General features: G+C 33.6%; 1 protein-coding gene across 1 annotated transcript in view; it reads left to right on the top strand.

The window, feature by feature from the left end:
* C2CD2 (C2 calcium dependent domain containing 2) overlaps nucleotides 1-13272 on the top strand; it is a 145244-nt gene that overhangs the window by 52636 nt on the left and 79336 nt on the right. The window contains exons 5-7 of the mRNA XM_036744152.1: nucleotides 5856-5978; nucleotides 6655-6778; nucleotides 9171-9279. Of these exons, the coding sequence (XP_036600047.1) occupies nucleotides 5856-5978; nucleotides 6655-6778; nucleotides 9171-9279 (356 nt within the window). The remainder of the gene's footprint in view (nucleotides 1-5855; nucleotides 5979-6654; nucleotides 6779-9170; nucleotides 9280-13272) is intronic.

The raw sequence follows: 13272 nt of genomic DNA, 5'->3' as shown, positions 1-13272 counted from the left end.
TTGGTTGCATTGGTTTTGTTTATACAAATACTTTCAAATTTTATATAATCAGATTACTTATTTTACATTTTGTAATGTTCTCTGCATTTTCTTTGGTCCTAAATTCTTCCCTTAACCATAGATCTGACAAATAAACTATTCCATGCTCTTCTAATTTGCTTATAGTATTACCCTTTATGTGTAAATCATGTACCCATTTTGACCTTATCTTGGCATTTGGTATGTGACATTGATCTGTACCTAGTTTCTGCCATAGTGTTTCCAGTTTTCCCAGCAGTTTTTGTCAAATACTGAGTTTTGTTCCAAAAGTTTGGATCTTTGGGTTTTTCATATACTAAATCACTATGTTCATTTGCTCTAATGTAATGTGTATCTAATATATTCCACTGATCCACCACTCTATTTCTTAGCCAGTACCAGATTGTTTCGATAATTACCTCTTTATTTTTTTTTGTTTTGGTGGTTTTTTTTGTGTTTTTTGGGGGGGGATGGGGGGAAGGGAGGGCAATTGGGGTTAAGTGACTTGCCCAAGGTCACCCAGCTAGTAAATGTGTCAAGTGTCTGAGGTCAGATTTGAACTCAGGTCCTCCTGACTCCAGGGCCAGTGCTCTACTCACTGCACCACCTACCTGCCCCGATAATTACCTCTTTATAATAGAGTTTGAGATCTGGTGTGGCTAAACTCCCTACCTTCACATTTTTTAAATTGATTCCCTTGATATCCTTGACCTTTTGTTCTTCCAGATGAATTTTATTATTATTTTTTCTAGCTCTATAAAATAATTTTTGTTAGTTTGAGTGGTATGGCACTGAATAAATAGATTAATTGAGGTAGAACTGTCATTTTTATTACTTACCCATGAGCTTGGCCTACCCATGAGTAATTAATATTTTCCAAGACGTTTAGATATGACTTTATTTGTATGAAAAGTGTTCTATGTGTGTTCACATAGTTCCTAGGTATGTCTTGGCAGGTAGACTCCCAAATATTTTATATTGTCTACAGTTATTATAAATGGAATTTGTCTTTCTATCTCTTGCTGCTGGACTTTTTTTTTGCAGTATATAGATATCCTGTTGATTTATGTGGATTTCTTTTATATCCCACTACTTTGCTAAAGTTGTTAATTATTTCAATTAATTTTTAGTTGATCGTCTAAGATTCTCTAAGTATACCATCCTATCATCTGCAAAGAGTGATAGCTTCATTTCCTCATGGCCTATTCTAATTCCTTCTGTTTCTTTTTCTTCTCTTATTGCTATAGCTAACATTTCTAATACAATGTTGAATAATAGAGGTGATAATGGGTATCCATCCTTGCTGTACCCCTGATCTTGTTGGGAAGGCTTCTAGCTTATCCCCATTGCAGATAATACTTGTAATGATTTTAGATAGGTGCTACTTTTTGTTTTGAGGAAAGCTATATTTTTTGCTATGCTTTTCATGTTTTTAATAGGAGTGTTGTATTTTGTCAAAAGCCTTTTCTGTATCTATCGAGACAATCATGTGATTTTTGTTGCTTTTGTTACTGATATGGTCAATTATGCTGATAATTTTCCCAATATTGAATCAGCTCTGCATTCTTGGTATATATTCCCACCTGGTCATAGTATTATATTTTGTGATATATTGCTGTAATCTCCTCGCTAATATTTTATTTAAATTTTTTTTGCATCAGCATGCATTAAGGAAATTGATCTGTAGTTTTTTCCCCTATTTTTGCTCTTCTTGGTTTAGATATCAGCATCATACTTGTGTCATAAAAGGATATTTATTAGGACTCCTTTCCGTATTTTTCCAAATAGTTTACATAGTATTGGAATTAATTTTCTTTAAATATTTGTGAATTTACTTGTGAATCCATCTGATCTTAAGGATTTTTTCTTAGGGAGCTCACTTATGATTTGTTCAATTTCTTTTTCTAAGATAGGGTTATTTAAGTATTCTATTCTCCCTTCTCTTAATCTGGGCAATTTATAGTTTTGTATTCACCAGTTTCACTTAGATTGTCAAATTTATTGTCATATAATTGGGCAAAATAGCTCCTAATAATTGCTTTAATTTCCTTTTCATTAGTAGTGAATTTACTGTTTTCATTTTTGATATTGGTAATTTGGTTTTCTTCTTTTTTTATCCAAATTAACTGGTGATTTTCCCCCATAAAACCAGCTATTAGTTTTATTAGTTAAATGGTTTTGTTACTTTCAATTTTATTAATATCTCTTTTGATTTTCCTTCAAGAAAATTAGAAATATCAAGGGAACGTTTCATGCAAAAATGGGCATGATAAAAGATAAAAATAGTAGGGATTTAACCTAAGTAGAAGAGATGGCAAGAATATACAGAAGAGCTACACAAGAAAGATTTTAGCATCACAATAACCATGATGGTATGGTTATTGATCTAGAGTCAGACATCCTGCAGAATGAAGTCAAGTGAGCCCTAGGAAACATTGTTGACAACAAGGCTAGTGGAGGTGACAGAATTCCTGATGAGCTATTTAAAATCCTAAAAGATGATGCTGTCAAAATGCAGTACTCAATGTGCTAGCAAATTTTGAAAACTCACCTGTGGCCACTGGATTGGAAAAGATCAATTTTTATCCCAATCCTAAAGGAGAGCAATAGCAAGGAATGTTCAGATTATCAAACAATTGTTCTCATTTCACATGCCAGCAAGGCTATGCTTAAAATTTTGCCAGCTAGGCTTTAGCAATGTGTGAACCAAGCATTACCAGAGGAGCAGGCTGGTTTTTGGAAGATGCAGAGGAACTAAAGACCAAATTACCAACAATCTCTGGATTATGGAAAAAGCAAAAGGGTTCCAGATAAACATCTACTTCTGCTTCATTGACTACACTAAGGCTTTTGATTATGTGGATCACAACAAAATGTGGCAAGTCCTCAAAAAGATGGGAATTCCAAGTTGTCTTACTTATCTCCAGAGAAATCTGTGTGGGGGCCAAGGAGCAGCAATTAGAACCAAACATAGAACAATGGATTAATTTAAAATTGGAAAAGGAGTACAACAAAGCTGTCTATGGAGATAATGGAGGATAGAAGGGCCTGGTGTGCTATGGTCCTTGGGTCACACTGCTAGTAAGTGTCTAAGGCCAGATTTGAATTCAGGAAGATGAGTCTCCCTAACTTCAGGCTTGGTACTCTTTCTGCTGTGCCATCTAGCTGCCCCCATTTATCTCTTTTAATTAGGTCTATTTTTGCTTTTGCTTTATCTGAGGTTGTGATTCCAACACCTGGTTGTTGGTTTTGTTTTTTTTTTTTTTAACCTCAGCTGAAGTATGATAGATTCTGCTCCAGTCCTTTATTTTCACTCTGTGTGTCTCTCTGTTTCAAATGTGTTTCCTGGAAACAACATATCATTGGATTCTGTTTTTAATCCATTCTGCTATCCACTTCCATTTTATGGCTGAGGTCATCCCATTCACAATTCACATTTATTAACTTATATTAAAATATATTAACTGTGTATTTCTATCCTCTATCCTATTTCTCCCTTCCCCTCTCCTTCTATCCTACTCTCTCTCTTCTCTCTCTCTCTCTCTCTCTCTCTCTCTCTGTTTCTCTCTCCCCCTCTCTCTCTCCTCAAAAGTCTTTTCTTAAAAAAAAAAGATCTGTTTTGCTTCTGACCACTACCTCCCTTAATCTGCCCTCCCTTCTATCAGTCCCTTTCCCCTTCTATTTCCCTTTTTGGTAGGATAGATTTCTATACCCAGTTGAGTATGTACGCTATTTCCTCTTTGAGCTGATTACAGTGAGAGTAAGGTTCAAGCATTGCCTGCCATCTTCACCTCCAATCCTCCCTTCCATTGTAGTATTTTCTTGCCTCTTTTATGTGAGATAATTTTCCACATTCTTCCTCTCCCTCCCCCCTTCTCCCAGTGCATCCCTCTTTCTCATTCTTTAATTTAATTTTTTTTTAATCATCCCCTCATAGTCATCTCACACCCATACCCTCTGTGTATGTATACTTCTTCTAACTCCCCTAATAATGATAAAGTTCTTAGGAATTACAATTATCATCTTTTCATATACAAATATAAACATTTTAACCTTATTGATTCCTTTATGCTTCTTTGAGTCTTGTATTTGAAAGTCACATTTTCTATTCAGCTCTGGTCTTTTCATTGGGGGATCGAAAGTACTCTATTTCATTGAATGTCTATTTTTCCCCCAGAGGGATTATACTTAGTTTTGCTGGGTAGGTGATTCTTGGTTTCCTATCTCCTCTGTCCTTCAGAATATCATTCTAAGCCTTCCAAACCTTTAAAGCAGAAGTTGCTAAATCTTGTGCTATTCTGACTGTGGCTCCATGATATTTGAATTATTTCTTTCTGGGTGCTTGCTATAGTTTCTCCTTGACCTTGGAGTTCTGGAATTTGACTATAATATTCCTATAAAGTTTTCATTTTGGGATCTCTTTCAGGAGGTGATTGGTGGTTTCTTTCAGTTTCTATTTTACCCTCTGATTTGAGGATATCAGGGCAGTTTTTTTTGATAATTTCTTGAAAGATGATGTCTAGGTTCTTTTTTTTTAATCATAACTTTCAGGTAGTTTTTAAAGTATCTCTCCTAGATCTATTTTCCAGGTCAAATTTTTTTGATGAGATATTTCACATTTTCTTCTATTTTTTGATTTTGTTTTACTGTTTCTTGATATCTCATGGATTAATTAACTTCTGCTTCAATAATTCTGACTATTAAGGAGTTGTTTTGTTTTTTTAGTGCAAGTTTTGTACCTTTTTTGCCAGTTGGCCAATTCTGTTCTTTAAGTTATTTTTTTCCAGCATTTTTTGTGCCTCTCTGACCTAGCTGTTAATTTTCTTTTCATAACCTTCTTGCATTCTTTCATTTATTTTCCTAATTTTTCCTCTAGAGTTTTTATTTTATTTTTAAAATCTTTTTTTGCTTTTAAAAGATTTTAAGCTTTAAAAGCTTTCCTTAGCTCTTCTAGGAATTCTGGTTAGGCTTTTTCTTTGAGACTTTGCATGTAGATGTTTGCATGTCATTGTCTTCTTCTGAGTTTGAGGTATCTATTATCCCTTGTTCTTTTGGTTTTTTTTGGGGGGGGGGCAGGGCAATTGGGTTTAAGTGACTTACACAAGGTCACACAGCTAGTAAATGAGTCAAGTGTCTGAGGCAAGATTTAAACTCAGGTCCTCCTGACTCCAGGGCCAGTGGTCTACTCACTGCGCCACCTAGCTTCTCCCCCTCCCCCACCTTGTTCTTGTTATTAACCCAAACCACCTCATTTCTAGTTATACGTATTCTTTTGTGTCACTTCTTTTGTGCAAGATATCCCTGGTATAATGCTACAGATCTCACATTAACAAAATCTATGAAACAATTTAAAACAAATCTTGGGCTTTCCCATTTTGTTTTTGAATTACCTATGATCACATAGAAGATGCTCTATGACTTAAACCTGGAAATACCCTTTGAAGTCCTTTATTTATTCCAAACCTTTCATTTTATTGATGAGGAAATTTATACCCAGAGAAATCGTAACTTGTTTAAAGTCAGGATTCATACCCAGGTTTTGTAACTTTGAATTTAGTTCCTTTTTCACTGTACCCTGCTGCTTCCTCCACAAACATGATTTCTATGATCCCTTACAGTTCTATAATTCTATGATACTGTTTTTAACCTTTCAAAAAATAAGGTCAAACTATTACTACATTTTTATATTCTACCTCATTGTTGACCCAGATAGAAGAAATCTGATGCCAGATTTACTTTGTAGTTATCTCCTGTTTATTTAAGTTGCATATTTTGGGTGATTTCTTTTCCTATTTTGCTTTTGAAATATTGATAATAATGTTTCCTTTTTTTCCCAGGATCAGATAATTGGGACACTTGAACTATCCAAAACCCTCAAAGATATCTTGAAACATCTAATTAGTTCAGTCTCCCCATCAGTGGTTTTGAGCACAAAAATTATGGATGTAAAAGAGGCAAAGGTAAATCTTTTCTTTGTTATTAATATTTAATTTCACTTTGGGATCTTTGCTGATCTGCCATAGGAAATTTACACATGGTCTTATAGCATTTCCCCATCTCCCATAACCCCTGTTCTTACTCACAGACTTTCTAAACCTCTTGGATTTCAGTCCTTTTGACTGCCTCGTAATAAAGTAGTGACCAGGGCACAAGTAACTTTTGTATTCAATACAGTTATAAAACACTCTTACATATTACCCAGTGAAAAGGTATTTTCATCACATTCTGATGGATGGCCTTGGAGTCAGGAAGATAGGAGTTCATTTCTTGCTTCGGTGACACATACTGGCCATGTGATGATACACAAATCATTTAAACTGCCAGGCAACTCTCTGAGATTTTAAGTTACAGATAAACTGTTTCTATTAGCAGAGGAAGTCTCTCAGTAATGATTTTGATGTTCTAGCCTTTCACCTGATTCTTATTATGGAAACTTTTTAGTTTTCTTATGAGGCTCATTATTGTATGTTTTTGCAAGAGATTCTCACCATTTGCATGCATAGTTTATGGACTGAAAATTGGCTATTTGTCTCATTCAGTAATTTTATCTTGGTAGTTTGTTGGAATGTCAAAAAATACCTATTTTCTCTCATTCTTTTGGGTTAATGTTCCTTTGTTATTGTTTGCTTTCTACAGGATATGCTGTATACCTCAACACTTCCTCAGGACTTGTGCCCTCCTAAACCTCCAAGGGTTCATAAACTAAAACTGCTGGTAAAGAATATCCAAGCAACACTGCTGAATAATCCTGGTTCTTCAGGTAGAATATTGGAAATATCAGACAAAGCTGTACTATGGTTTCAGAAAGATAGGCTGTTTTGTAAAATTGATAGTGCTTTTTGGCACAAAGAAATTGTACTACATGTAGTAGATAAAAAATTGAGGTGACTTTTAGGTGTTAAGTATTAGTAGGGTCTTCTATGCTTTAGACTCTGTGGTCCAGAAATCAAATTCCTGATTTTGGAGATAGAAGCCTAAAAGAACAAAACAGAAGAACTGAAGCAAGAAAGTTAGAAATCCAGTTTATCTAGTACTCCAGTCAGCCTTTTTTCCTTAACTGTTACAAGATCATGCCATGAGATAAGTTTATTACCATTTTTTCTCTCCTAATTTTTTTAGGTTTTATTAACCATTCTTAAAATTTATGAGATGAAAGAAATATGGTTTGCCTGTCTGTTATTTGAAATGAAAATATTTTATTCTGCAGAAATTATTATCCTTCTTGTCAGATATATCTACCTCTACCTCCCTTAGGAAAAATTGTGGGTATATACAATACCTCTTACACTAAGTACCCTTCTAGAAGGGCATATTGCTCTTCTTCAATAAGCTATTATTTTTCTATCTGGCTTATTTTTTTAAAACACAACAATGGTTACAAAAACACTTTGTTAAGTGGCTCTACTGGAGGTGGCTTGAGCCAGCTTGTGAGAGTTGATTATTAAATTTTCCTTATAAAAGAAACAAGCTAATGGGAAAAGAAAATCTTTGTAACAAATTTTTCTGAAGAATGTCTCAAATCCAAGATATTTAGCTGATTAAAGGTAAGACCAAGATTCAGTCCCCATAGAGAAATGGTCAAAGAAATTTTTCAAAGGAAAAGATCTAAGCTATCGATAACCATTTGAAAAAAATGCTTTCAATTATGGATAATTAGATAAATAAAAATTAATGAAACCTTTGGATTCTACTTCATACCCATCAGACTGGCAAAGATGACAAAAGGTGTAAAAGCTATGGGAAAATAGGGACACTGGGGTACAATTGTTGTGGCTTTGAATTGGTTCAGCCATTCTGGAAAGGAATTTGGAACTGTGCCCTAGAAGTTCTTAAAGTGTTCATACCCTTTGACTCAGGTATATTGCTACTAGACTAAAGAGGTCAAAGAAAGAGGAAAAGACCCATAAATATTAAAATATATATATATATATATATATATATATATATATATATATATATACAGCTCTTTTTGTTGTAGGAAAGAATTGGAAACTAAGGGGATTCCTTTTGAAGAATGGATGAATGAATTTTGGATTGTGAACGTAATAGAATACTGCCATAAGAAATGGTGAAAAGGATGGTTTTAGAGAAACTAGGAGGACTTGTATGAACTTATGTAGAATGAAGTGAGCAGAACAAGGAACATACTAAGCCACAGCAACAACAATATAAAAACAAAAACTTTGAAAGAATTAAGAATTTGAATCAATGCAAGATCCAACCATGATTCCAAAAGAGTGATGATGAAGAATTGTACCCTGCTCTTTGACAGAGGGGCAGTGGAGTCAGCGTGCAGATTGAGACATAGTACTTTTTCCGACATGGTCAGTGTAGAACTTTGTTTTGCTTGACTGTGTCTATTGTCAAAAACAAGGGCTTTTATTTTATCTTGTTTATTTTTTATAATGGGGTGTGCGGGACAAAGAGAAAATAGATTTTTGTTGATTGAAAAAATAATTTTAAAAAATTCATTTCCAGTGATCAAATTATAACACAAAATTATATTCTGAATATTTATTCTCATCTCAGGCAGTTTTACCCCCTAAATCGTAAAGCATTTTTCATTTGGATTGTCTTTGTTTTGTAGGGTAGAATCTTTGTATGGTAAATCTTTGGTTTTATGAATTTTTAACTACTAACTTAATACAAGCAAAAGATAGTTCAACACTCAATTTATCCTCACATGGGGAACATGTTTTTAATCTAACTACATATTTATATCTATGTATATATATATATATATATATATATACATATATAGTTATTGTTTTTATTATTCCACAGAAAAATGTGAGAGTAAAAATGCTCTCAGGAATTTTAAAGTATTTAACAATTAAAAATTTCCCAATAGGGAAACCTGCTTAAATGAGCAGTATACAATTATGGACAGTCAGAACTTAAAAACTTGAATTACATAGCATTTTAAGGAGATTTTTTTTTTCAAAGAAGACACCAGACAGTTGGTGACCTGTCTCATTCAGATAGCCTATCATCTTCAGAGGACACAGGACAAATTTCCAGCATAGGAAATGCTGTCTTGCCATCTATTTTGGCTAAAGTTTAGCCATTTTTTCCTGTTTCTTGGACTTTGCAACTGAACTATGTTTGGGATATTTTGTGGAAATTATAAAATGTCCCTCTTTTCATTGCAGGCAGCCTTAACTGTGTATTTATGACTCAGATAAATGATCCTCCTCAGAAGTTCTTCAGCTCAGTAACCAAAAGTACCACAAATTTCACTTGGGATGAGGTGTTCACTTTGTGAGTATACCAACAGATAACACACTTCAAGGGGTGTTTTTAATATATTCAGCTTTGAGTTAACAAAACTATTAACTTTGTACAGAAGGGGAGAGAATTGTTGGTTTGTACAGAAGAAATGGAGTATCTTGTTAAATTTTTGAAGTAGATTGAAATCTGTAAGTGATAATGGAAAGATGTATTCTCTGACTTTGTTGTATAAGTTAGTACTTGGTATTGATTTTTTAAAAAAAATCAGTTTTTATTGATGTCCTTTTTTACATTAACACAATTTTCCCCAGTATTCCTTTGCCTTCCCTTCCCAGAATGTTATCGCATATGACAAAAAGTATTTTCAAAGGCAAAAAGAAAAAAGAGGGGAAATAAATCAGCTAACTGCTCAGTATATTGAAAAATTCTGAAATTATGTGCAATGAGCCACACTTTGTGGACCTCTAACTCTGTAAAGGACTAGGTTAGGAGGTGTCTTCTCATATCTCTTTTTTTGGAGCCATACACGTTCTTTATAATTTTGCAACATTTGCTTTTGATTATTTGGTAGTGGCTTTTTCCATTTCTATTATTGTGGTGATTGTGTATATTGTTTTCTTGGCTCTACTTACTTTACTCTTAATTAATTCATTTTAATCTTTCATATTTCTCTGTATTCATTGCATTTGCATTTCTTGAATACATTTTTTAAAAATGCACTACAATTTATTAAGTCATTCTCTAGTCTATGGGCATCTGCTTTGTTTCCAATTCTTTGCTATCACGAAAAGTGCTGCTATAAATATTTTAGCATTTATCAGGATTTTCTTCTCACTGATGACCTTCTCATAACAGAATCACTGAGTCAAGTTCACTTTATTTGCACTATTCCAAATTGCTTTCCAAAATGATTCACTGATACTGATTCCCTATTGACCTACGACCCTTCTAACACTGATTATTCCATTCTTCTGTCATCTCTGACCATTTGTAGGATGTGAAGCAAAATCTCAGGATTGATTTGATGTGTATGTATCTTGTTATTAGAGATTTGGAGAATTCTTTCATATAGTTGTTAATAGTTTGAAATTATTTTGAGAACTATTTGTTCATATCATTTGACTACTTATCTATTGGGAAACTACTTTTGGATATATGTGTATCTTGCATGACACACAGCATATGTACATGTATGTTATGTGATATGGAAATAATGAACATGAATTTGCATGTGTTTATTATTTCTACATTATATAACAGCTATATGTATATATCTTGTGTATCGTATAACATATGACATCGTACTGGGAAAATTGAGTCAGGAGAATCCTACCTCAGCCCATGTCAAGAGTCATTCTCCCAACCTTTCCCGTGAGAATGCCACCTACAATTCATAGATTTCAACCCCACAGGGTTACTGGTATCATGGATTCATTGGCTTAATAATATTTCATGATGATTACACCTGGACCAAGACTCAGAACAATATCAGTTACTGTCCCATAAGGTCTTAAAGAGCAAGTTCAAATAATCATAGCTTTGGGTAGATTCAGCTCTCAAGGATCACATGTCCTTGATAACAAGTATTGACTCTAATCTCACGTTGGTAACAGTAAGAGATTCATCATGAAAAATCACAACTTGTATTGATATAACTAGTACTCATGGTAAGTAGATGCTTTTTCATTCCTAGGTTCAACATTACACAGGTGATTTTGCTTTAAGATGCTCAATAACAAACAAGAAAAGACTTGGGATGAGACGTGTAAATATAATAATCCCAAATTGTATACAGAGAACAGCTTATATGAAATGTTGTCTATGGTAAAATATGTTTAGTTACTAACCATGTTCAAATGGACATAAACATAGATTACTACTCTCAGAATCCCTTCAAACAATGGGAACATCTTTAAGGTGAGTCTTAAGTAGTTTGCATCCATTTCAGGGCATGCTTTACACACAGGTTCTAATCTCAGATTAAATGGCAAAGATAAGTAAGATCAGATTTCCTGTTAAGGTAACACAAGGTAGCTAGTAAGTCACTAGTCTACCACTAACATAACTGACTGTATTGAAATCCTATTCCTTAAAACCTAAACAAAAGAGGTTCTTGACTTTAACCTCACAACATAATAGGTGCATATCTTTGTTTCACACATTCTCTACCTTTGTCTAATTATACTCCTGTCATTCTGAAGGAATAAGATACTTCAGGAACTGAATCATATACATACAAGTTCAAGCACTAGTTTAATTCTTGCTTAGGCCATGGAATGACTACAAATTCTGATCAAAACAGCAAGATCTTTCCCACTTGCACCTTATTACAGTAATTCAGATGCTTTAGTGATTCAGTATTGCAGTGGCAAACTTCCACTGTTTGCCTACCTGGATAATAGAAATTTCCTATGAGTTAGAAGCAGAGACATGGTTGTAACAGCATCAAAACTGTTCCTCAAGGCCTACACCACCATAAGTCTAGCATATACAGAACCAGGTAGACAGATTTCTTGTATGGGAAAATGCATTAAGAAGACTCCAATCTTAGCGTTTCCAAGGTAACCTTATTCCAGATATTCACTAACCTTACATCTCAGATGTCACTCCATTGAGCCACTGACTCCTGATGTTTTTCTCAAAGTACCCATTTAAGGTTGGCACAGGGATGCAACAAACCTAAAAATGAAACTCAGAAAGAATATTCAGGGTCCCAAAAAAGGTTTTCTCCTCAAACAGTAAAATCTCACTAATCGTAGTAGGATTGGACACAATTATTATCAATACCATCAAATTGTTGCAATAAATTAGCTTACAAATAAAATTTATCGGGCCTTCTAAAAATCTGTTGGTTTTTTTTTACTTAAAAATTTACACAAAAGATTTTTTACTTAAATATTCCTTCCTAGAAGTATTTCTCTTTGTCAAAAATAGCTTAAAATTTACCCTGATGTTAAAAGGCAGTCTTTAGAATAGTTAAATAAATTAGCTGGAAACCTGTAAACTTATAGATATCTCTTATTCAACCATAAAGCAAAACTAAATCCTTAAAATTGGAATTTATAAAAACTAAGTTGGTGTAAGATGTCGTTAAGTATCATAAAGAAATCCCAAAGGTACCATAAAAACAAAATAAATTTCTAATTACCAAAATTTCCTAATTACCACCCCTCTCTGGTCAAAAAGTGCTTTTACTGGGGAGGAGTTTCAAGTTTTATAATTGAAACCATGCCAAAAATATACCCAATTAAATTAGCCTTATCACAATAACAAAGTTTACCAGGCCTTTAAAAATGTATTCATTAGCACTTTCTTCCTTTTGTTTTCATTCTGGTATAAAACATTTCACTAGAGATCAAGAAAATAATTATATTCTGGAATCCCACATAGATAGTGAGTATGTGATAGTTTACTCAAACCCTAAAAACCAACATTGGCCAATTGCTGTAAACTTCCAAATAAGAACAATCTCAAAATTTTCATAACTGATAGCCAAATAATCTTACATGAAACTTCCTCTTAAATACAAGTTTATAAATTTTTAAATTACAGTACTGCAAAATATTACAACATGTGGTCAGCAGGGCTCATAAAATGACCTAACAGTTTTCAAACTTTTTTTAACAGTACAATTCTTAGTCTAGAGACATCTAGATTACAAGGAATTGCTTTTCTAAAAGCATATCTGATACAATAGTTTACCAGATTTCACGGTGTAAGGAAATGTATTAATATAACAATACCATAAACATTATTAAGTATTTGAAACTTGAAACAAAACCCATTGCCATTCAAGTGGCTTCAATTCAGGCGAATGTGTCTCCAAATTACCTTACATAGAAAATCATTCATCTCATCACCATTGACATTGTATACCGATCACATCTAAAAACCTACATAAAATTATCAAGTAATTACATCTAATTAAAGAAATAATAAAGAATCAAAAAGTAATAAAAGGAGTTAACATTAACTAGCACTTTATAATCATATGATTCCCACAACAACTCTGGGAGGTGAGGG

Source organism: Trichosurus vulpecula, chromosome 2 (assembly GCF_011100635.1).
Source record: "Trichosurus vulpecula isolate mTriVul1 chromosome 2, mTriVul1.pri, whole genome shotgun sequence".
In the NCBI taxonomy this organism is placed as follows: domain Eukaryota; kingdom Metazoa; phylum Chordata; class Mammalia; order Diprotodontia; family Phalangeridae; genus Trichosurus; species Trichosurus vulpecula.
Note: the sequence above shows the minus strand (reverse complement) of the source record. Positions and strands in the feature narration are given on the sequence as shown.